Below are 25,676 nucleotides of genomic sequence, written 5' to 3'. Positions count from 1 at the left end.
TGGAGAAACCAGTGCTGTGGGGACCAGTGGACAGAAGGGGTCCTCGGAGTCAGGGAGCCCATGCTCCTGCCCCCATCTCTCCTGAGACCCTCATCTTCCCAGAGCTCGGGTCTCAAGCACAATGTGGTGAGAGGCCCCGAAGGGGAGGAGGCAGCCCTCAGTGGGCCCAGCCAAGGCCCCACTGTTCACATCTGCTTCCGAGTCCCCAACCATCAAGGGTACAGTGGGCCCTCTCTGAGCGTGGGTCAGTGATGCTTTTAGCAGAGTAGTTTCCTTCCTGGTGGGTGCTGACTGTCTTCTGGTAGAGGGCCCTCTCTGCACCTGTTCTGGGAGTCTCCAGCACGGGCTGGGCTGCAGGAAGAGGTGGTCGGCCTCCTTCCTGGGTGGGGGCTGTCCAATACTGAGAGTTTCCAGATCCTATTGTACACCCAGACCTGAAGGAGTCCATGGTGTTCCTGTAGGTGCCACCCCACATCCCATCAGGTAGGAGTCTGTCTGGAATGCCATAGGCTTGTGTCTCTGTTCTTTTGGTTTCTGTTGAGAAAAGGGCAGGAGCCACTTGCCCAAGTGGAGGGCTGAAGGGATGGTAGACGATGGGGCCTCCATATACCAGCAGATGCCACCACAAGTAAGGTGGTGGGTGGCACTCTGATCCTGAGCAGTCCTGGCCCAGTGGGTTCAGAGCCTGACACAAGGGTCATGGTTGGCACTACCCATCCTTCGGGGCGGGGGGGGGCTCAGAAGTGTTGGGACCCAGAGGACATGGGAGTTGAGTAAGCACAGAGGTGCTATGAGGTAGCCCACTGCTGAGCGATGTGGAGGGAGTGGGTGAATGTTCTTGGTGCCTCGTGTAAACACTATTAATTGTGGACCAGGTTTCCGCAGAGCAAACAGGAGCCAGGGGGGAAAGATGTTCTTTTCCCTAACAAATTGTGGAAACAGGGACTTTGGGCCAGCTCCAGCAGAGGAGGCCAAACTAGGTGCTTTCCCCACCTGCTCAGCCATGCCATAGATGGGAGGGCAGCCAGGATGGGGTGCCCAGGGACCACAGGGGAGGGACCCCTCCTGTGCCCAGCTTGAGAAGGAGGGTGATTCTGTAGACCAGAGAAGGACCTGCACCAAGGGTGCCTGGAATGGGATGCTTCAGCATTTGTTGGATGAATTCCGGCCATATATTGCATCTTGCTCTCCTTCCCTAGAATCCTGGGGCTTCCCACAACTGGCCAGTACCCCAAATGGCACCTGCACTTAGCCCCAGGCTGGACTTCAGGAAGTCTAGTCTTCCTGTTGTTTCTGTACTGTCTGTGGACAGACCGTATGTCCAGGGAGGCATGTTTCAGCCCAGTGACAACATGACAATGGCCCTGTGAGATGGTGATGCCTACACAGGGTCACCACCATCAGCAGGACCCAACAGCACGTGAGGTCCCTTGTATCACAGGGCCCCTGTGAGCCTGGAATCCCCCCACCTACTTACCCCTCTGACCCTGCACATCCTTGGAGTCTCAGCCCAAATGCAGCTTCCCCAGGAATGGGCTTTCTTGTACATCATTGACAGATCCTGCCCTGGGCTGCCACAGTAGGGTCTCATGTTCCCTTCCACCTCCTGCTGTGATCTGGCCGGTACTCAGGACACAGATGTGAGAGTGAGCAAATGAGTGTGTGAACAGGTGCATGCACAGAGGAACCAGTGAGCAAGTGAGCAAATGAGTGAATGCATGCATGGATAAGTGAGTGAGTGAATGAGTGAATGCAGAGATGAGCGAGTGGGTGAATGAGTGTGTGCACAGGTAATCAAGTTGGTGAATGAAGAGTGAGTGGGTGAATGAGTAAATGCGTACAGAGATGAGTAAATGGGTGAGTACACAGGTGAGCAAGTGGGTGAATGTGTGCATAGGTGAGCGAGTGGGTGAATGAGTGTGTGCATAGGTGAGCGAGTGGGTGAATGAGTGAATATATGCAGAGATGAGCAAGTAGGTGAATGAATTTGTGCACAGATGAGCGAGTGGGTGAATGTGTGCACAGGTGAGTGTGTGGGTGAATGAAAGAATGCATGCACAGGTGAGCGAGCTCACACATACAGCCACCTTTGGAGGGCACTGCTGGGGCAGGCCTGGCAGCCACCACCCTATAGCTCAGGGCCTGGCCACCTGGGCTGGGAAGGGTCACGTGGGGGATGACAAGGACAGGACCCAGTTGTCAGGAGGCCCGCTGCAGACGAGGGTGATTTAGCGACATGATTACTTTCTAATGCAATACCTCACAAAGCTTTTTATTAGATTTCCCCTTTTCCTTCCAAATGCTCTTTGGAAATAAACACCTGGGGCTGTTAGACTTTGTACCACTCAGTTTAATTAACTTTTAAATCACATAGTGTCACCTGGACTGCTCTCAAATGTCGGCTCCCAGCTGGCTAGGGTGGCCCGCTAAGCTGCCCCCACATCTACCCCTGGAGCCCAGTCTGTGGCCCTCAGCCCTTCTCTACTGGAGGTCCCGGGCTGGGGGCACCTAGGACTGTGGCACCTCAGGGTATCTTAGTTGGCCCTGGTGGACCCTCCCAGGCCAGTGGACATAAGGTCTCGCTGCAGGACTAGGGGTGCCCACCCACTGCCCAGAGGTTTCAGGAATGCCTCTCCAGGTCCCATCCCAGCCATGCCTCGGCCACATCCCACCCGGACCCCCATGCAGCACCCCTACACGGGGCCCAGCTGCACCCACTTGACCTGACCCTGTCTGTTGCCAGGAGGCATTCAGGCCTTATAAAATGGGTAGGTTCCCTCCATTTCCTAGGGTGTAGATGGGCTGAAAGCACTGGGGATACCTGTGAGTACAGGGTGGCATCAAGGCACCTCTCTTCATGCAGGGCTCTGCTCGCTGGTCCAGCTAGCTGCCTTTGCTAATTTGTGACTTGCCAGGAAATCATTCTTTTCCTTCAAGTTTTCAAATTAGTGATCTTATCCTGGAGCACTTTGAGCATATTCCCCTCACACAAGTTATTTGGTGTGGCAGTGGCGACAGTGGCACCTGGTGGGCACTTGCACATGCCGGGTGTCTGACACCAACTAGGTAGGCACCAGCCCACATGCTCCCCACCTACAGGCTGCACCCTTCTGTGCATTGGGTGCCTATAGAGGCCATCCAGTGCTGGCCTGCCTCTGGTCCTGCCAGCCCGAGAAGCCTGGGATTCAGGGGACAGTTTACCAGAGCTGCCAGGGGCCTGTCCTCCTCCCGGAAAGGCAGGGTGGGAGGGGGCAGTCACTGTCCATAGATGTCCCAGAGCTGGTGCCCGGTGTTGACCAGGATGCTTGTGACAGGTGGTCCTCCCCCTGTGTCCCTTAGGCCCCTTAGCCCCAGCAGAAGTGGACAGCCCATGACCCCGCTGCCAGCAGGGTCTGCCTTGGGCCAGCCTATGCCTGCCACTATGTTTCACTCAGGACACAGGCTTCCAGAGCAGCCTCCTCTGAGTGGCCTGAGGCCTGAGCTCTCCCCTGGTGGCGACCCCCCACCCTAACACCCAGCACCAAGGACAGTAGCTTGGAAATCCTGAGGGCTCTCATCCAGGAGCGGCTCTCCCTGGGAGGGAGGCCTGCCCAATGCATTTGGGACTAGATATGAGACTCCAGGGACACATCAGCCCAGCCACTGCGTGGGCAGCATTCAGGTAAAGGCGAGCGGGAGTGTGAGAGAACCAGTGCCTTGCTAGGTTGTTCAGGAAATTAGATCCCCTTAAGGTCACACACTCTGCTGGAAAATTAACCAGTGTTTTCCAAATCAAAGCATGGCTGTTTCTGCTTGGAGGGTCATTGTTTGCCTTGAAGGCCCAGCCCCGCATGAGCCTTTGTTTTTATAAGCACTACTCTCACACTCTGTGTCCACGGACAGCAGCCTCAGTGGCCAGCGTGGCACAGGCTTATGCTGTTCACACAAACCAGGCCCCCAAAGCCATATTGTCCCAAGTCAGGGCCCATCTCCCTTTCCCCATCAGGACCTCTCAGGGTGCTTGCCTGGCAGGATGCAGGACCCCCCCACACACACATCGAGTTTATGCCTGCCTGCCATCTGGCCCAGGTCAGCAGTGTTCTTGGTGTTGTGCAAACCCACCCAAGTCTTCACAGCACTGCCCTGGTGGCTGTCTGGCTCTTGTCAGTGCAGCATCGAGGGGCAAAGAGGGGTGTGGACCCCATGAGGTCCCAGACCCCCCACCTGGCAGCCCGGAGCCTCCATGACCTTCCTTGGCTGCCTGGACATACATTGTGCTGATAATGTAGCAGGGGAGGACATCCAGCTTCTGCAGGGCTCTCAGGACAACTCTGCACAACTGTGATTACATCTCAATGAGGAACAGGAAAAAGTGCAGATGAGTCCCACAGAGGAACATCCTCACGTGTGTGGTCGCACTTTCAGTGACTTCTGTATGTGAGCAACACCCAGCACTACTGGGGAAATGCAGCATTGCATCGCATTGGCACCAGTGTGTAATATAGGTGTGGCTGTGGATATGCTGCACATATGTACACTGTGTGCATTCATGCTTGGCACACACAGCAGTATCACTGCTTTTGCGGTATAGTTCCCAGGGACGGTGATGGATAAGTGGCTTGTAGCTTCATGTTTTTCTAGAGTACCTGGCTGTAAACAGTAAACATTATTTTGTATTACTGATGAAGTGTGTCCCATGGAGACCTAGGCCAGTGCCCCATGGGTGGCTTGGGTTTCTGCTGCGGCGACATACCACCCAGGATACTGTGGGCATAAGGTCACTGCAAGCCCTGGCCTTGTCCTTGCTGGACCCAGAATTTAGTGAAATCTTCCTCCTTCCCTGACCTGACCATGTTCCAGGCTGGGCCCGGCCTCTGTGCTCTGCTCTGGTCCCCAGGGTGCACAGCCCCTGTCAAGGCCAGGCCAGAGTCTCAGGCTCGAACATCTGTGATACCTCCCTTCATCTCCCCACCCTGATGGCCTGCCTATAAGAGATGTCTCCATGAAAGCATAGTCATGACAGTAACCAGCCCCAGCCTCTGAGGAGCATCAGGCAGGGTAAGTTTCCAGGGTACAGAGTAGCTGGAAACTCCCAATTTTTATGTTAGGTAAATTTTAAAACATTTCCTCACATTTATAAACAACATTCTGGATCAAAACCCATGGAACAGGGATCTCTGGGTGGCGCAGCGGTTTGGCGCCTGCCTTTGGCCCAGGGCGCGATCCTGGAGACCCGGGATCGAATCCCACATCGGGCTCCCTGCATGGAGCCTGCTTCTCCCTCTGCCTGTGTCTCTGCCTCTCTCTCTCTCTCTGTGTGACTATCATGAATAAATAAATAAAATCTTTAAAAAAAAAAAAAAAACCATGGAACAAGGTCTCCCTTGGGAAGTGGCTATAAAGCAATGCCTTCCTGCCTTGGGCGTGGGGCTGCTGGATGACAGCCACTGGGACACTGTCCCTCTGTTGGCAGGGGCACTGGGCTCCCCGGTCCCTCCTGGGCTGTGCCCCATCCCTGCACACCTGGTTTGCTGCCCCATGGCTCCCATGGTCCCACAGCTCCAGCATATTTGGGTGTGTCCTGAGAAAAATTGGGTGCTTGCTCAGTGGAAGAAGAGAAGAGCTATTTCCCTTTCCCAGAACAGGCAGGATTTTTTGAGCCCTTTAGAAAGTCATTTCTGAAATTAAATCACCGGAAGATACCTGCCGGATGTGAGCAGATTACTTGTATTCCATTCTTAGGGCCAAAGAGCAAATGGCTGCAGAATATGTTTTGAAATTTTTTTTTGCAATGAATGTGGTCAATGAAAATGCAGAGTTATCAGCAGGACATGAAATCTCCTATTGCAGGATGAAGAAAATCCCATAATATAACTCAAGCCTCGTGAAACGAGTCTGAAAGCAAATAGCAGCTTCGTGCAGGCTAAGGTGCTGATGAGCTGGAAAATGCACGTCACACATTTTGCACACGCAAATTGCATCAGTCCGAGCATTTTTTGCAAAGAAAAGGACTTCCTCCCTTTGCCTTTTATTGTCTGGGAGCAGGGAAGCAGCATGCGTGCCTTGCACTTGGCTGCAGAGTGAGGGGCTGACCTGCTCAGGTGTTGAATAATGCAGGTGCACACACAGCATCTCCTTCCCCAGGGCTGGACAGGCAGTGAGGGAGCCCAGGACCCTGTGCACTCAGCTGGCTCTTTATCTGGAGGGGAGGGGTGGGGAAGGGAGAGACCTTGGTTCCAATGACCCCACTATCCTGGTGGCCACTTCTGTCCTCTTTCTGGGCTGGATGCTCTGTTGGTCCCCTATTACCCTTTGGTTTGGGAACACCTTGGTGCGAAGGATTTGTTTGCTGGGTGTCCTTGGGTCTTGGCACTCCCTGGGTAGTCTCCACCCTGGTGATAAGACACTGCCCAGTGAGGGCAAATCACCTCTCGCCCTGGATGTGCTCCCTGGAGGGCAGATGGGACCCCTGTGGCAGGAGAGAGCCTGAAGACCAGCCGTTCCCCGCCCTTTCCCTGGTCTGTCATGGCACAGCTGCCACTTAGCTCCTCCAACAGTTCTAGGTGGTGATGCCTTAGAATAGGTCCCCCAGAGTTGAGCCACAGGGAGAGGCCCCTGCCTGCCCTTTCACGGCAGGGCTGAGCATGTGTGCATGACTCTGTGGTCAGAGCCATTGCCCAGCACCAACCGCACTCTCCGCAGGCCCTGTGGAGAGAGCCAGGGTGGGTGGCCAGCAGGGCTTTGTGCACCTGGCCCGAGGCATTCGAACCCCCCACCCCACCCGGCTCACTTGCTGGCTGGCACTCATGCAGGGACGGAGAAGCTGTTGTGCTAGTCAGTGTGCTCCCTTCTATGAACCAGAGGAAGAGGGGCCAGTCAGTTGGGTTCTCACCATTGTTCCTGGGTTGCTGACTTCTCAGCCTCAGGCAGTGGAGGAGCCAGGAGGGCTCCCTAATTGGCCAAGGTCAGAGCCATGGCCTCCTCTGCATCAGTATTCTGGGCACAGCTGTGCTGGATCATGTTTCACTCTGGATTGCAAGTCCCTGCCTCCCATGGGCTGGGACTAAGCAGTGAGCCTCCCAACCCTCACCCAGCACACTGCCCAGCAGCCAGCGAGTCTCCAAGGAGGGATGGTGGAAAGCAGGAGACCCCTGTCCAAGGCCCCCCACCCCAATTTTGGTCAGCCCCTGCAACCCACCTGTGCAGCACCTGTAACAGTGGCAGCAGCCTGAGCCCAGTATGAACAAGGCGAGCCCTGAGTATCACTGTGACCCACTCCCCTGTCCTGCACACAGACTCTCAATGGAGGTGACAGTGACTGTGACGCCCTGCCCACTCTCAGTTCACTGGCCATGCATCCTGACGGTAGCATGCAGGGTGACTGCCCTGCCCCTTTTCAAAGTGGGGTGGGAGGCACAGCCCAGGGAGGTGGTTCTAGCAGAGCCTCTCACCTCCAGTGCATGCCCTCTCCAAAGCCTGGAAAGCAAGATGGGGTGAGTCATGAGGACTCTGCACAGTGCCTAGCACATGCTAAGTCACATCAGGTCATCTTGGGGGTAGCCCTGGGCTCCCATGTCACCCCAGCCCCTCTTGCATCAGGCCAAAGGGAAATGTTTGGAGACGGGTTGCCCCCCAGCCAGACTGCGGCCCCTAACCTAATGAGAAGGTCCCACATGTGACAGCTCCAAGCTTAGCTCCCACCTGCCCCTGTGGTCCCCAGCACTCCACGGGCTCCATGAGCCCCTCACAGCACCCCCCTGCCCCGTGAGAGCAGGCTCCTCTCACGGTCTGCCTGTTGTGCGCCCATGCGCCTCTTGCTGGATTCCTCCCAGCATCCCGCCAGCTGGCAGGCTGATTGCAGGCTCAGGCCTGTCTTGTCACAGGGTCACCCTGTAGGTCACAGGGGTCCTGCAGAAGTGTATACAAGCACCGCCTCCCAGAGTTTGTGACAACATGGCCCACAGCAGGAGACACACAGCCTCATAACAGGATATGACCTGAGTGCGGCCAGCATGGGCCAGGCACAGGGACACCAGCCCAGGTGCATCCAAAATTGCTAGCTCTTTTTTTAGTTTTCCTTTCGACCAAAGTGAGCTGTGGTGATTTGCATGAATATTCTAGTGGTGGCTTCGGCTCACTGATGTCTCAGACCCAGTTTCCCATCGGGTGTGTGTGTTTGCAGAAACCAAACCCAAAGTGTCCCTCTGCAGTGACAGCGGGATGGCAATGGCATTAATAGGCAAAAGTGCGGAGCGAAGGGGAGGTTCTTACATCCCTGAGACATGGCCCCGGCCTGGTCTGGGAGAGGCAGCCTCACAACCTGCACAATATGCCATTGGGGCAGCATCTTCTGAAAGCAGGGTCTCCTCGGGTACCAGTCCTGACCAGACCCGCCATCCTGGGAACAAGAATGGTGCCTGAATCACTACCCCCATCTTTGTTTTTGACTCCTTCGAAAGAGGGGGAAAAACCTGGTAGGACCATGCACTTTGGCAATGAGATGTTTTAATTGTATCTCAAAATAGGATTGCAAAAAAAAAAAAAAATAGGATTGCAATAAAGAACAGTGAAGTGTGACTAACCAATTGTATTTAAGGAGGGCCCAGCGCAATCAGCTGGGCAGACCCATAAAGTCTGTCTGCTCAGCGAGCCCACCCAGGAGCCTTTCCCAGGTGCAGCCCTGCCACACAGGGCAGGCTCTGCCCTGGTCTTAGGAACAGGGAAGGTTGCTGCTCTGTTCAGTTGATTTATCATTATCCCAGAAGCTGTGGGTTCTACAGGGATTACAGAGGAAAGAGGGAGGCACCAGTCCGCGGCAGCAGGTCCTGGCACAAGGTGACTAGCTCCTGCTTTTCCAGCCGCCCTGCCTGCCAGGAGGTTCCTGGGGGGCTCAGTGTACTGCTCTGGAGCATGAGGATGGGATGCCTGGGCACTGTGTGATTTTGGAGCCCCTGCCACATACTTACTAGCAGGCTTGCTGGGGGGGCTCACCTTCACTTGAGAGGTTCAAGCCTCTCCCAGGTGGGCTTTTCCACTGAGCCAGAGGCAGGGTGGGGGTGTGCACAGCCTCCCATCCCAGTACCTTGGCAGGAGATAGGAGGTGAGCAGAAGCCCTGGGCAGAGAAGGGCAGGGGGCACGTAATAGGTGCTCTACAAGCACTGAAGAGTGAGTGGCTTCAGGGTCATGGGAAAGGAAGACCAAGGAGCTGGGCAATGTGTCCTCATTGGGGCCAGGCCCTCCCAGGAGGCTCCAGGAGACAATCGGCTATGGAACAGGCACCCTTCCCATATGGGATCCCTGAACTCATGTGCTTCCAGGTCCTTTCTCACGACTGGGAATCTGGAACATGGCCCTGAGTATGGAGCAGAGCCCAGGTACCTTGCCAGGATTGCCAGGGGCTGGAGGCCTGAAGACAGATCACCTCAGGAAGGGCCAGGTTTCTGCAGGGGCCATGGACGCTCCGGACCACAGGTCTGAAGGGCTGGGTGTGACATGTGGAATCTGTTGCCTCTTCCTCTTTTGCTTAATTACCGCCATGGCAGTTGCAGAGTTGAAATGCAGCTTAAAAAGCCTTTGTGAGTAATTAGTGTCAAAAACACAAGATCTACAAAGCCATAAACTCACAGCTTGGTGATATTACCAAGTACTAATTAAAAAAGAAAAAAGAAAATCTCCTTTCATGATCAGATTTTCAGCCTTGCCAAAGATGAAAAACAAGGCAATTTGCAGATGATACCAATGCCAAAGGGGTGAGGGGGGTAGTGGGCATAGGACGGTGGCAGGAATGTGAAGGCTGGGCACCATGGGGCACCCGAGGCCTCAGCCAGGAGTATCTGCAGTCCCCAGCAGGGACAGACAACCCCCACTCAGGCACACATGGGAGAGGTGGGGTCCCCTCCCTCAGCGGGACCCTGCCCATAAGCATTGGTCCCTCCTTAAGCAGGAAGGAGGCCTGATGGGATCTGCCTGCCTTCCAGTCACCCAGCCCCTCCAAATCTCCTGCCAGCCTCTCTTCTCTGGACCCCCTCGGGGGAGGGGCACCTTGCTGGGGGCTGGGAGGTTGGGGGGCCAGGGGCCGTGTGAGGCCCGCCCTGGGCTGGGCCACCCCATGTGCTCTCCACACCCAGACAGAAATCAGTCTGCTGTCAAAGCAGTTGGCCTGGAAGCTCAGGAGAAAAATGGCCTCCAGCCATCAGGATGGAGACTGCTTTCATCTCGGACACTCACAACCACAGGAGGGCTAGGGCCTGGCAGAGCTGCTCAGGGGCTACACAGACAAACAGCGGATTCCTGTTCCCACAACTGCCAGGCTGCAAACCACTTCCATCCGGTTTGCTGGCGGGGGTGGCCGTAGCAGCTTCCACCCATCAGGGCCTGTGTCTGCCACACGCCAGCCAGAGGAGCCACGAAGCCCAGCTAAGAGCTCATCTGGCTGCTCTTCACGTCAGCGTGACTGTGAAGATGGAACTTTCTGGAAGTCACAGAGATATTTTTAACCCAGAGCAAGACATGCCTGGTGCGCAGCACCGTGACAGTGCCAGTGGCCAGCAGTCACGCCCATGGCCACCTGGGATGCAAGGGCTTACAAGAGCAGTCCAGTCTAGCCAGTGGAGGCCAGAGCCTGCAGCTTGGGCCAGTGTTGACATGCACGATGCAGACCGTCCTGCACACACGCCAGACTCCCCCAGCCAAATGGCTCCCCCTTATCTGGCTTTGCTGACCTTGGGACCATCCTCTCCCTACAGTCAGGCCCAGGGTTCGCCCTCTTTGTGCCCCTGGCCAACTGTGGGACCTGGAGTTGGTGTCCAGCGGCGATGGCAGAGGGAGGCAGCTCAGGCCCAGCAGGAAAGAAGCCCCCCGGCCTGCACAGGTTGCTCTGTCAGCGGCACAAGACCATGAGTGGAGGCCCCTTACTGCTGCAGAGCCCTCAGCTACTGGGTTACTGTAGATTTACCATGCCCCTGCTGCTGATGGAAACAGATGCTGTGCCACCTGCCGTGGAGACCCCGTGGCAGTTTCTCCCAAATGTCACGGGCACGCAGAGGAGGGCCAGGCTTGCAGGGTGGGCACACAATTGTCCTTCTGGGAGAGGGGAGGGTGGCTTCCACAGCAGAACGTTGCACACTGGGTATGCTGGGAGGCATGCAGGTGGAGATCTGTGTGCCAGGACCACGCCCCCACCACGACTTCTCTCAGATCAGGTTAGTGTCCTCCTCGAGCTTTGATCTTTAGAGTTTTTTGGGGTATTCTTGATTCTGCGCATTTCCGTATTGATTTTAGGCTTCTCTGATAAGCGTGTACAATACAGGTCAGATAGGGTTCCCTTCAGGATCACACTGAGCTCCTCAATCATTCAGGGGAGACTAGAAATCCTAACAACACGAGGTCGAGAACAATTTCTCTCTGCACTTTTAGGTTTGTTATATTTATCCTAAGTATTTCATATTTTGACACTATTGTAAAGAACTTGTCACTAGTATGTAAAAGCAGTCTGTTTTTGTGTATCAATCTTTTATTTTGCAACCTTGCTAACCTCACATATTAGCTCTAGTAGCTTTTTAATACATTGGATTGGATTTTCGACACAGACCACGATGTTGTCTGTGAGTAAAGACAGTTGCACTGCTACCTGTCCAAACTGGATGGTTTTGTTCCTTTCTCTCACTTTATGTCACTAGCTAGAGCTTCCAGAATGATGCTGAGCAGAAGTGGGGAGAGTGAACATCCTTGTTTGCAGTCAGAGGGGCAAGCGTTCGATCTCGGGCCATAGAGTATGGTGTGAGCTATGGGTTATCCCCGGACGCCATCTGTCAGGCTGAGGAAGCTCTCTTCCAATCCTCGGTTTGCTGGGAATTGTTTTGAGGAATGCATGGTGGCTTTGGTCCTTGCTTTTTTGCATCTATTGAGAGAATCATTTGTCTTTTCTTCTTCACTTTGTTAATACAAGGAATTACTGTGATTGCTTTTCTAATGGAAAACCAGCCTTGTGTTTCTGGGGTCAAGACCCCACTTGGTCATGATGGGTCATCCTCTGTGTCTGTTATTGGACACACATTACTTACTGTTTGTTTGGGATTTTTACATCTGTATTCCTGAGGATTACTGGTCTGTAGTTTGGCTTTTTCCTTGTAACGCCACTGTCTGACTTTGGTATCATCGTGATGCCAGGTGCACAGCGGGTGTTGGAAAGCATCCATCCTCTTCTGTTTTCTTTGAGTTTATGTTGAATTGATATTTCTTCCTTGAGTGTTTCATAGGATTCACCAGGATACCTCCAGCCTTGGAGAGTTCTTCAAGAATGTTTTCCATAGAAGATGCAGGACTGGGAAGCCTGGGTGGCTCAGCGGTTTAGCGCCGCCTTCAGCCCAGGGCGTGATCCTCGAGACCCGGGATCGAGTCCCGCATCAGGCTCCCTGCATGGAGCCTGCTTCTCCTTCTGCCTGTGTCTCTGCCTATCTCTCCCTGTGTCTCTCATGAATGAATAAATAAATAAAATCTTAAAAAAAAAAAAAAAGAAGATGCAGGACTGTTCAGATTATCCATCTCCTTTGTGGTGAGCTTTGGTATTTGTGTCTTGTGGAGAATTGATCCGTGTCAGCTGAGTCCTCAGACCTATCAGTGTGCGGCTGCTCACCATGTTTCCTGTCGTCTCTTCGATATCTGTGGGACCCAGCTGTAACTCCTCTGTTCTATGACACCACCAAGTGTCTTCTCCCTTTTATTCTTAATTAGCGTGGCCAGAGTGTGTCAGCTTCATGAATCTTCTCACACCACTTTGGGTTGTATTTTTTTCTGTTGTTTTTCTGCTTTCTGTATCATGGATTTCTTCTTTGATCTTTGTTTCCTGACTTCTGCTCCTGTTTGGGCTAATTTGCCCTTTATATTTTAGCTTTTTTTTTTTTTAAGATTTTATTTATTTATTCATAGAGACAGAGAGAGAGAGAGAGGCAGAGACACAGGCAGAGGGAGAAGCAGGCACCATACAGAGAGCCTGATGTGGGACTCGATCCAGGGTCTCCAGGATCACGCCCTGCGCCACCGGGGCCGCCCTATATTTTAGTTTCTTAAGGTGGAAGCTGGAGTTGTTGAGTGGAGCACATTCTTCTTTTCTCATGTAGACATTCAATGCTAAAAATTTTCCCCAAGTCTGCTTTGGTCATTCCACAAGAATTTTCATCTTCATTCAGTTCAGATGCTTAGTGATTTCATTTCCCCTTTGGTTTTTTTCTCTGAGGTTTCTTAGAAGTAGATTACCAATTTCCTAAATATTGTGAAAATTTCCAGATACCTTTCTGCTATTCGTTTCTGACTTAATTTCATTGATGTCATCACACTTTGCATGATATGAATCCTTTTTAAAGTCACTGAAATTTGTTTTAAGGTCCAGTACTTGAAAAATCATGTGTATCCTGCTGGAGTGTGTGCTTTAAACGTCAGTTACGTCAGATTCTTTGATAATACTATCAAATCTTGTATCTTGCATCTATCAAAATCTTGCTGATTTTCTATCTTTTCTATCATTTAAAGAATGACAGGTGTTGACGTCTCCGACTGTAATTCTGGATTTGTCTGTTCCTTCTTGTATTTCTCTCATTTCTCATTCCATGTATAAATTAGTCCCTTTATCATTTCAAAATGACCTTTATCTCTCCTGATCCTCTTTGCTCTGAAATCTACCGTCTAATGTCCACACAGCCGCTCCGGTTTCTGGCTTCTGTGTGTATGGCAGATCTCATCCTTTCACTGTTGAACCACTCGTGTCCTCGTGTTTGCCGTGTTCCTGACGAGCCACATGTGGCTGAATCTTGCATCTGTGTGCAGTCTGCAGTCCTGCCTGTCCACTGGGGCCTTTGGACCACTCACATCTACACAGATTCGAGCCTGTCAGCCCACGGTTTCTTCTCTGTGTCTTGTCCTTTGTGCATCTCTCTCTCTACCTTCTTCTGGATTAGCTGAACATGTTGTACAAATTTGTGTATCTCTTTCATTGACTGATTAGCTATAATTCTTTGTGTTATTTTGTGGTTGCTGCAGGATTTACCGTGTGTGTCTTATCTCAGCCTTCATGGGACATGGGGCGTGAGAGCCCCATCATTCCTGTCCTGTCTGCGTACACCCCACTGTCCTGGCTCTTGGCGTCCTGCCGAGTCCTCCCTGTGAAGCACAAGCTATGCATGTAGACGAGCCTCACAACACAGTTATAATTGTGCAAGCACTCAATCACCCTTCAGAGATTTGAGTGATGGCGTTATTCGCTGAAGGCACAAGGCCCTCTCCCTCCTTTCCACGTTAGCCTGTATTCCCAGCTTCGTCATCCTGCCACTTCTTGTGCCCAAGACAGTTTTCACATTCTGAATGACATTTTCACTGGGTGGAATTCCAGGTTCACTGGTTTGGATTTTGTTGTTCTTTCTGTACCTCACAGGTGTTGCTGGGCCAGCACACAGCCTCCACGGTCCCCCCATCCCTACCATCCACAGAGGAGTACTTTGTGGTCATGTGTCTAGTTTCCTCTGGATGCTTTCAAGATTTATCAGTTTTGAGCAGTTAGATTATGATGTACTTTGGTGTTGTTTCCTACGTGTCCCTCTTGTGCTCGGGGCTCATTAGACTTCTTGGACCTGCCGGCTTATAGTTTTCATCACATTTCAGGTGTTTGGGCCCACTATTTTTCAGAGATTTTTTTTCTGTCCTCCTGTGTTGGCAATCTGTCACAGAGTAAGCAGTCACCTCATGCCTGGTGGCAGGTGGCTCTCAAAGGTCAGAGGTTGGGCTGCGCTCAGCTGGGCCCTCCTTCAGACTGCGGCCATGTAAAGTCTCTTGGGGAGGGACCAGCTCCCAAGCTCACTCTTGTGGGTACAGGTGAAGCTCAGTTCCTCGCAAGCCATTGACCAGAGGGTGCCTTCAGTTCCCTTTCACTTGGATGGCTCATGATGTGGCAGCTTTCTTCATCAGACTGTTGTAATGTGAGCATGTCACTGCCCAAGGTGGGAACACAGACACCACGGGCCCCATTATGCTGAGAGAAGTCAGTTCAGAGCCATGAGGTGAAGTACCACAGTCACACAGCAGTTTCTGGCTCAGTCATTCTTCAGACGATCCTCTTACACGGTGAGCTCCACACCAGATTCCTCCGCATGGCCCAGCCTGTCTGAATGGGGCAGATGGGCGGCTTCCTACAGGTTCTTGTACCGTCTGCATCATTGCACTTGAGGGCTGCCATGGGACATGTGATCCGGCCCATCTGGTGGAGGAGGGCCGGCCGACCCAGTCTCTCCCAGGACACCCCCTGCCCCCTGCACATTACCGCCCTGGCAGTGGCCTCTGCCCCACCCCCGGGCCCACTCTGTCCACAGGGCCTGGAAGGAGGCCTGGGCCAGGAGGGGAGAAGCTAGGTGGAGCTTGGTCCTGCGCCCATGACCTGTGGGCTCCTGGCACCCACCTGTGGTGGATGAGGCCTGCTGGAAGTGACCCTGGGTCCTCGTCAGCCACGTGCGCCCTCCTGCTCCTCCCTCGTGAGGCTGCGGGAACAGCTGCGTAAACTAGAGCGCCATAGGAAAGCTGCAGAGCTATATAAATAGAGTAATAATAATAACTGTGGGCTTGAGATCGATCTGCAACTGTTGGGGTGCCTGGCCTCGCCCTCCCTGCAAATCACGATTGGGAGAGGTCGCCCTCGCCGGGACAGTGATTCCAGCAACGCCAGTATAATTAGAACAGGCAGCATTTAGACGTTTTCTCAGCACAATTAAGCAGGGATAATTGGGTGAGCTATCCCCCCACCCCCGCCCCGTGCTGGACATGCTCTTTGCCAGCTAGTTCTCTGGAACTTCATGCCAGGACCGCCTTCTCAGCATTCTGCCCACCTCACCCTGACCCACTTGCCACCGCATTCCTCTGCCTATTGGCTCGCACAGCAGCATCTGCCCGGGCCTGCTCCACGTCAGCAGCCCCAAGAAGGATGGCCTCATCCCACCCGCCACCTGCCCGCCCTCCCTGCGGGACACAGTACACTGGACCCATGGACATGCAGGGCGTTCAGGGGCGTCCTTGGGGGGCAGCAGTGGGTAAGGAGGCACTCACTGTGGACGGGGAGAGAGACTGAACACAGAGGATGGTGGTGGCCTGGACCAGCTGGCAGACTCGAGGTCAGGGGCTGGGACAGCATCTTCTAGGCAGTAGGAACAGCCGGGTGTGGGCTGGAAACCCATTCTAGTGGCCAGTGGAGGAAGAACCCCATCGCCCCATGCAGAGCACAGGTGGGCCACAACCCACCACAACCCACTGCCACGCTGGGTGTGTCCCCACGGCCCAGGGCACCTTGGAGTGTGCCCAGGTGGGGTGGTGCTAGGAGGGGGAGCCGAGCTGACGTTAGCCCTACAGACCAACAGGTAGTGACAGGCACGGTGGCTGGTATGCCATGGGCCCCAGTACCAGAAACAGGGCGTCCCCACCACAGATGGGTGTTGCATGGGCCTCGGTCAGCAGGCGAGGTCTACACGTGTGCACAGGTCTGTGGCCAGGATAGCTTATTCACCTGTTCTCAGAAGTCTGCAGCTCCCCTAGATGAGATTCAGATGGGAATTTTTTTTCTGATTACAGATATAACGTGCAGTCACAGAAAAATCTGGGAAGTGCAGAAAACCATAGGAACCACGTTTCATCTCTGTTCTCTGAGCTGACCACTGTTAGGGTCCATTGTTTGCAGTCACCTTTTTTCTGTGTGTGAGAGTGAACAAGAACGAGCACGAGTGACCACGGTGCAAGCTCATGGGGCTTTCTCCAGCACGGACATTTAAGGTGCTTTCCTGACGAGCGTGGCTATGCCACTCTCCCCATGTCACGTGTGAGTGCACCGCAGATCCTCAGCTTCAGAAGCCAGATCCTCCCCTGAAGCCAGGAGTGCTCTGGTATCCTCACAGCCTGATCCCATAGAGAATCACCCTCAGCGGCTCTGAGAGCAGGTGTGTGTGTGCAGCCCTGGTGCGCAGGTCTCGTCCCCCAGAGGGAGAAGGCCCCACTCTCATGGTGGAAGACCCTTCCCCCATGCCGGGAGTGCAGCCCCTGTCCCCTGTAGACTGGGCTACAGCTGGTCACCACTGCATGCATTCCCTTGAGCCAGGGACCTCTTTGTGTCCTCAGCCTGGTGTACACACAGGACTCAAGGTTTGCCAGAGCACCCAGGATTGCAGTTTTCTTGTGTCAAGCCGAGGTCAGAAGCTAGGTCTAGCCAGCTGTGGGGCCCGGATGTCAGACCTGTGGGAGGAGGCTGCCCCAGTGGAGGGGCCAGTGGAGAGGCCTCAGGCAGGTAGCATCTGAGTGTGGGGGCACTGTTTACCCCTGAGGGCCTAGGGTACACCTGAGTGGTGGCGGGAAGGGGGTGTGGGCGAGAGCTCTGAGCAAATCTCAGTGCCTGGCACACCACAGGCATCATTGCACACTTGCCTGTGGGGACTGCCCTATGTTGTCCCCACAGAGCCACCCCCTTGCCACCCTGGCCAGGACTCGGCTGCAGTTTGGATCTGCCTGAACTAGCCCGATCTGCTCTGCCCCCACTAACGACACTGCACAGCCATCCCCAGCTCCCATCTCTTCCCACCTCTCCCTCCTACATGAAGGCCCGGGGGCAGCGCCGAGGACAAGGCTGAGATGGGAACAGCTGGGCTTCACAGCAAGCAGGGTTGCCTCGAGCTGTGTCCAATTAGGTACCTGCTGCCCACAGATCTGAACCTGAGTCTTCATGCCATGGAAGACAGCCACCAATCAGCCTGCCTCCCCCCGGCCTTATAGCCACCAGCTTCCCACCTGGAGCTGGGGAGCCAGTAGGGAGCGGAGGGCCGGCCTCTGGACATCTGAGCATGCGTGGGCGAGGTGAAGCCCCAGGGCCACATGGGGCTGCTGTCCTGACTACAGCCACCTCTTGCCCGCATGTCCTGGGAATAGAACAGAGATGATATCAGAGAGTCGCTGAGATAAATGAGCTGTTACATCTGTGGCCGGTGCTATGCAGAAGAGGTGGCCTGGCTCAACCTCATTGGCCCCTCACTGAGCCTGGTGTTCCTGGGCCCTGTTCCAGTGTCGGGACAGCCATGAGCAAATCACACCTGTGTACTGACCTCGCAGGAAGGGCCAGGACACGTGAACGCCAGCCCTGGGTCACTTGTGCAACTCACGAACATCTCCCAGGCGGTCTTGTCCTCTCCTGTTCTCAGGGTCTGTCTGAAGCAAACAGTGGCAGTTTTCATGAGGTCTGTCCAGTTTGTCCATCTTTGTTCTATTTTATGAATTGTGCTTTGGTGTCAAGTCTGAGAATTCCTTGCCTGCTCTTAGATCCTGAAATGTTCCTTCAGTGTGTTTTAAGGTTTTTTTTAAATGTCTTACATTTAAGTCCATGATAGATTCTGAGTTAAATTTTATATGAGGTGTGAGGTTTAAGTCAAAATTCTTTGTTATTTTTACCTGGAGATGTCCAGCTGCCCCAGAACCGTCTGTGGAAGAGGCCACCACCCTCCTTCCGTGGGTCAGCTGTTGCACTTGTATTGAAAGATCGATTGGGGCTGTTTGTGTGGCTCCTTCGAGGAGCTCTGTTGCATCACTGGCATAACTGTGCCATCCCCAGAACCCAGACCACGCTGTCCGTTCCGTGAGGTGGCTGCAGGTGCCGCTCCCAGTCTGCTGGGGGTTTTAATCAGGAATGGACGTGAATTCTCTCAGAGGCTTTTCCGTGGCCCCCTCTCCAGCCTGTCAAACATGCACTAGCCCTACATAGAAATGAGTTGTACTTGGTCTTGGTGTAGCTATCTATCTTATACATTGCTGGATTAAATTAGCTGAGATTTGTTGAGGGTTTTTGCACCCAAGTTCATGGGAACTACCTGTTTGGACTTTTCTGCTGTGCATGTGGGCATCTTTGTTGGTTTTGGTATTGAGTGAATATACTTCTGTGCAAGGAAATACTCGTCTGCTCTGTTTTCTGGAAGAGATTGAGTAAAATGGGTGTTAATTCTTGTTTAAACATCTGATAAAATTCTCCAGTGAAACCATCTGGGACCAGAGATTTCTTTTTGAGGAGCTTTTTAAATTACAAATTCGAGTTCTTTAATAGCTATAGGACTACCAGGTTATCTACTTCATCTTGACTGAGCTTTGGTGCCCCATGGTCTTCGAAGGATTCCTCTGTTCCCAGCTGTCAAATTTATGGGCATGAATGGTTTTTTGTAGTGTTTTCTTACTATTCTCGTAATAGCTCCAGGATCTTATTTCTGATATTGACAATTTCTGTCTTTTCTCTTCCTATCTCTGTTGATTTTTTTTTATTTTTTATTTTTATTTTTTTGCTGCTTTTCAAAGGACCAGCATCTCATTTCAGTAACTCTCCTGTTTTCACTTTCATTTATCCCCCTCCATGTCGACCCTTCCTTTCTTCCTCTGGTCTCTTGAGGTAGAGCGTCAATGCCTGGCAGGCCCCCCCTCGTCTCCAGCAGGGCACCCAGTGTTCCTGTCCCCCACGGTTCTGCCCTGAGCACCCTGCCAGCCGTCATGGTGTGTTTCGTCTCACTCGACCCATGGATCACAGAAGCATGTCACGTGATCTCACGTGTCTCTCACACATTGAGCCAGGGATCCCAAGACACTGGGACCTGTACCACCCTGTTTTCAGATCCCAGGATGCTCCAGGTCATCTTGCATTTCCCTCCAGCTGGCATCAGCCACTTCCACAGGAGGCGGTGGGGCCTTGTCCTGACAAGCCGCAATGCCACGGTCTCATAGAAACGATACTCAGCTCCCCGTGTCTTGAGAGAGTAGCATTCGCACTCTGTCTTATAATGTCATTTTGCTATTAAAGTCTCGTCTGTTCAGATCAGGATTTGAGGATCCACACCTTGCCATGGGTTCATCTCTGGGTTCCTCTTCTTTCTCCATTTATGGGATTATCTTCGGTGCCCTCTGCAAAAGGTGATATTGCCCTGGAAGGGCATCCCCTTGTGCCCTTCCTGCAAGCCTCACCACCCCCTGCAGTTGGGCTCGGGAGGGGACTACCAACCGGGAGTTCTTATCTCTGCTCTTGGGAGCATCTCACAGGATGCACCTGCCAGCTGGGAGGCCAGGCTGGAGGGATGGCTAGACTACATTTAATAAGCCCCTTTGGAGCAGGCATCCTGTAGGCACCGCACACTTCATCTCATGCCGACCCACAGCCGCAGAGCTCCCCTGCACTAGCCCTTCTCCACAGACACGCACTGCGGCAGATGGACCTGGTCATCTGGGTCCGGGCCGAACCGTTCAAGGCAGGCCCAGTTCTGCCGTCTAGAGGGAGGAGGCGGCCCTGGGGCGAGGCCAGACTGAGGTTTGGGCCGCTAGAGCACCTGATGGCCAACCAGTGGGCAGCGCAGGTCTTATGGCACAGTGCCTCACTCGCCACAGGGTGCCTGCCAGCCACACCACAGCCTGTCACTCCCAGACGCTGGGGGCAGAGAAGGCAGAGTCACAGCCATCAGCCCATAAATATTTCCAGCCACAGCCAACACGTCTTACTGGGCAATTTGCTTTTTAAAAAATTGCTCTCTAATTTTAAGTGAACAGCCCCTAATTAGAGTGATTTACAAGGTACCTGGGGACTGGGTGGTATTTGAACACGGTGGAGCCTAGCAGAGATTGATCAGCACAGTGTAATCCAGGGGCACATTCTGGCAGCTACACTGCCTCTGAGTGAGGACACGGTCCTTCCGATGGAATGGGCAGGCACAGCAGCCAGCGGAGGCTGGAGGGTCACGAATCCTCGGCTTTTCCTTGATTTGGGTTAAGATGAAAGAGTGGCCCTGGTCATGCCTCCTTCCAGCTTGCCCACAGCCCTAGGGCACAGCAATGTCCCTGTGGCCTTGTCCTCCTGGAACTACACAGGGCCCAGCACAGAGTAGATGCCTTCTGAATGCTGGATGTGTGGACCGAGCTGTCCCAGATGGGCCTCATGCTGGCTGGTGTTAAGTTGTGCCTGGAGAAGTGGCTTTGATGTGGGAACGTGCGAGGGGAGGGGCGTCTGATGCATACAGTGTGGTGAGGATCCCACAGCCCCCAGGGGTCTGGGAGGCATGCAGACAACACGGTTCTGAAGTCCAAGCTGGCTGAAGACCACCTCCCAGATGGGCAGGGGTCCCAGCCAGGACCACAGTGCAGCGTGAAAGGTCCCTAGTTTAGAGGTTAGTGGCCCCTCAGCCGCTGAGCTGGGAGAGCGCCATGGCCTCCCTCACTACCACCCCACCCCCAGCCTGTGCCCTGAGTCTGCTCCTCCCCCCCCCCCCCATAGCTGCAGGAGAATCAGCCCCTCTGACATTTAGGGGAAGAAATTCAGAATTGAGCAGAAGGCAGAAATGAGAGGATTTTCTTGGTAAAAGGTCAGAGTGGTTTCTCTTCCTTTTGTTTAAAAATGGTTTGTGTTGAACTATGACAAGGCTGAATGTAGGAATGGGCAAGGGAACAAGGTCGGCTGCCCAGGGAGGGGTGGGCACCCTAGGGAGGCAGCAGAGGAATGTCTGTGCAGTACACCAGACGGGAGCCAGTCAGACATGGACACTGCGAGCTCTAAAGGCCACTTAGAGGGCTTGTGGGGTGAACTACTTTCTTCCTGGGGCCTCCGAGGGAGCCCACCTCCCCTTCACAGGCACATAGGGCCTCCTGTCCGGGTAGGGAGCTGCGCGAGGGGTGCCTGCAGGCAGATGTGTGGTCTACGCCCGCCAGGCTGGGCTGGGCCTGAGGCCCACTGTGTGCAGGGGTGAGCCCGGTGTGAGGACAGAGCAGGCTGCCAGGACCCAGGCCTGAGTGCTGCCAGGCAGCCTCCTACAGCTCCAGGAAAGAGGTGGCAGCCACTGGGCTGCGGGCAGAGGGGGTTCATTTCAGTGGGCACACTCCGTGGGATGTAATTCCCACACTGCACAGTTCATCCAGGGAGTTCTCTTCCGTGTATCTGGTGTATTCCGAGCTGTGCCACTACCACCATGACCTAATACTAGAACTTTTCATCACCGCACAAAGGACCCTGGCACCCTGCCACCAGCGCAGGCCCTACAGCCACGGACCCACTTTCCATCCTGGACACTTACCATTCTGCACGCTCCGAATAAGTGACTGCGTGTACGTGTGGTGTCCCGAGTCTGGTTAGCACATGTTCAAGGGTCATCTGTGGTGTAACAGGTGTCAGAGCCTCGTTCTTTTAGTGGGTGAGCGGTATTCCATCGGTGGGCACCCCACAGTTCATTTACCCGCTCCTCCGGTGACCGTGTTCCCACTTTTTTGCTATAGAAATGGGGACACTTGCATCTGGGGGTCTGTGTGGACCGAGGCTCTCATTCCTCTGGGGTCTACACCCAGGAGTGCAACTACCAGGTCTTATGTTTAACTTCTCAGAGAACCTCCAGAACGTTCTCTCCAGCAGGTGCGCCACTTCCATTCCCAGCAGCTGAGCGTGGGTCCTGCTTGCTGCTCTGCACCCTCGCCGGCACTTGCTGCCACCTGTCTTGGACACCGGCCGTCCTTGTGGGTGTGAAGAAGCGTCTCCTGTGACTTCCACTTGCCCATCCCTAAACACCGATGATGCTATGTGTGGTTTCACGTGCTCATTTAAGTGTCTCCTCTGGAGAAACACTCTTTCAGATCATTTGCCCACATTGTAACTGGGGCGTTCGTCCTGTTGTCGCCAGATTGTAGGAGATGCGAGGGTTGTGGAAATGGACCTGCCATCAGCGGTGTGTGCCGAGAGTGAGTGTTCTGTGGGGCTTCTGTGGCCCAAAGCAGCGTGCCACCTCCTGCCTGGCCCTGGGGCCACAGTGCCAGGTGCACAGGACACGTCCCAGCCCCCTGGACAGTGGTTCTCAGCTTTCTGGTCCTTGTTGCAAGAAATCTTGGTTCAACAGACACCCCCTAAGCCAGCACCTGGGAACAGGTGGGTCTGGTGAGAGCTGTCCAGGAAGGAGGGCTCTTCTCGCCATCAGGAGTGTGCGTGTGCCACTAGGGACGTCCCTGTAGGCATGTCCCCTCCAGCCTGCATCCCCAGCCCTCCCCACCCTGAGCTGACCAGGTTGCATATGCAGAGTGAGAGGGAAATTGTTCTTTTGGGGATGCCAACCCTCAGGGACCCCACTCAGCTCCTGGCATGAAGCTGCCCCACCAGTGCTGCCCACCTTGCTGACCAGGGTTGCAGGGGCCACAGCCTGTCTGGCAAACACCTCCGTCTTCTGTGGCCTGTGCCCCCAGCTCACCCCATATCCCCGCAGCCAAGAGCCCTGAGCACCTTCCCATGCCCTGCTGCCGCAGGGGGCACTTACAGGGCCTCGTCCTAGACTGCTGGAGGGGGCAGGCCAGCTAGCACGGATTCCAGGCTTTCCTGCCTTGAGCTCACTGGCAGGTGAGGCCCACGTCCGGGTAGGCAGGGTGCCATCCAGGGTCGGGCAGCCTCCCCCGGCCTCTGGGGTCTCCCAGGCACCCTCTCACATCTTCGGGGGCAGGAGGGAGCACCGTGAGCCCCCCACTAAGTGCTCAGGCACCTTCCGGCCTCCATCCATGCCCCTAGCCCAGAACCTCTGGCTGTCCTCCAACCCCCTCCCGGGAGTACCCGGCCTGGGGTCCTGGCCCCTGTTGCTCCTGTGACCCCTGTGGTCCCTGTGGCCCAGGCTCGGCTCTGCCCAGACCTGCCATGTGAACCAGGGGAATGGCCAGCTGGTTTTGGGGAGCTCTGCCCTGTGTCACACTGTGCTTGGAGCTGAGGCATTTGGAGGCTGGTGCCAGTCACTGTGGGATAGACTTGTCATCCTCCCCAGTGCCTGAAGCCGGGACCACACCTCCCCCTTGGGTACTACAGGACTGCCTGGCCCCCCAGCACCCCACAGCCATTTCCTGCAGCCCTTACTGTGCTTGGCCCCTCCCGGGGTCCCAGAACCTGCAGGCCAGAGAACTTCGGACTCTTGCTTCCTCTCTGCACAGACCAGGAAACTGAGGCCTATTCAGTGGGGTTAGCTTCCCAGCAGTGCCTTTAATGGGAACCCCTTCCAACTGTGGCCAATGCCATGTGATGGGGAAGACGTGGGATGTGAACTCTGGAAACGGCTCTGTGCCTCCCCCGGGATGTGTCTGTGCAGGACTGCGCAGCGGGCATGAGGTTCTGGTGCGGCCATCCGCCTGGGCGTAGGTCAGCTCCCTGGGACGACTCCGGCCCCTTGCTGTTCCCTGTGCCACAGGAGGGGGTGTTGGACCCCGCCCCAGAGTACCTTGCGACCTCGCAGCACGGGTGGGAAGCATGTGGGCCGCTGTCCTTGTGGCTGCCAAGGTCTGAGGATGAGGAGGGCTGGACAGGCCAACCGGGAGGAGCTGAAGACTGAGTGCACACCCCACGTCCTGTCCTCTAGATTTAAGAAATGTGGGTGGGACCCCTGCCCACTGGGAAGGGCTAGCACCCAGGGAGACACCTGGCCTTGCTGGGCATGGGGGCACCTTGGCCCAGTGTTCCTCCAACAGGGTCTCCACTGTTACCTGTCCTGCCACTGGGGACCCGGGGGAGGGGAGGGGCGAGCCCCTAGGCCACCATCATGCTCACTGCCATTCTCCCTGTCTCCCGCCCACCCTGCAGGCCACAGGAACCTCGGGCACCAAGATGCAGCTGCTGGAGACGGCATTCTCACGCACGATACAGGAGCTCATCGAGCTGCACCTGCTGCACCAGGACAGCATCCCAGCCTTCCTCAGCGCCCTCACGCTCGACCTCTTCAGCCGGCAGACCGTGGCCTAGCCGCAGCTGTGCGCCCCAGTGGCGGCCATCGCCTCTGCCTCCATGGTGGCAGTGGGCACCCGGCAGGGGCCAGCCCCAGGGCCGGCTACCCCACACACACAACCCAGCCTCCTCAGACCATATGCTGCCCCCCTCCTCCCCGGTGACCTGCGACCTGCACCCTGCACCCAGGATGCCTGTGAGAGCACCTGTTGCCAGCAGGGACAGAGCTGTTCAGGAACCACTTGCTCCGCCCTTCCCCTCCCCCAGGACCTGCTGCCCTTCCCCTCCCCCAGGACCTGCTGCCGCTCCGGGCCGGCCAAGGCCTTGGGGGCTGTGCTGTCAGGGCCTGCTTCCAGTACCCTCCACAATGTGCACCTCCACCCCCACGCCGCTCAAACCCGACTGTCTCAGGGGACTGCTCTCCGAAGTCCCTGCTCCTCAAGAAATAAATTTTACTCCTTGGCCACCCTACCCGGCTCCCTGTGTGTTCTGAGCTGACGGGCTCACTCTGCTGACCCTCAGTTTGGCCCCAGGGCAGCCCCTGGACACCAGGGGACAGTGGATGGCAGCCCAGGAGCCATTGCCAGCAGAGGAAAGGGAGCAGGTGCTCAGGTGGAACAGAGTGGCCAAGGCACCTCCCCAACTCCAGACTCAGGTCACTTCCCTGCCAAATGGACTGATGACTTGCACTCTGTAGCCAGCAAGACAGCTCCAAGCCTCCTGCATAGGTGCTGGCATCAAGGGCTGGCTGGGCCTTTCGTGGGAGTGGGGGTCTCCCAAAATCGCATGCCCCTGCAGGAGAGGCCGGTGTGTCCACAGTCACGAGCTCCTACATTTGGTACTGTCGGGACTGGCAGCGTGTACATACCAGGGCACCCAGGGCTGAGGTTCTTGCACACCAGGTTGGGGGCACGGGCACAGGGGCTGCCTGCATGGGAA

General features: G+C 54.9%; 1 protein-coding gene across 10 annotated transcripts in view; it reads left to right on the top strand.

Moving 5' to 3' along the window:
- Positions 1-25,208, top strand: part of MAD1L1 (mitotic arrest deficient 1 like 1) — a 346,832-nt gene extending 321,624 nt beyond the window's left edge. For all 10 annotated transcript variants that reach the window (XM_077907541.1, XM_077907542.1, XM_077907543.1 and 7 more), the window contains one exon: positions 24,597-25,208. In XM_077907541.1, coding sequence (XP_077763667.1) covers positions 24,597-24,755 — 159 coding nt within the window. In that variant the 3' untranslated portion in view covers positions 24,756-25,208. The remainder of the gene's footprint in view (positions 1-24,596) is intronic.
- Positions 25,209-25,676: the final 468 nt, after the last annotated feature.

Source organism: Canis aureus, chromosome 8 (assembly GCF_053574225.1).
Source record: "Canis aureus isolate CA01 chromosome 8, VMU_Caureus_v.1.0, whole genome shotgun sequence".
NCBI lineage: Eukaryota > Metazoa > Chordata > Mammalia > Carnivora > Canidae > Canis > Canis aureus.
This window is presented reverse-complemented; position numbering and strand designations above follow the sequence as displayed.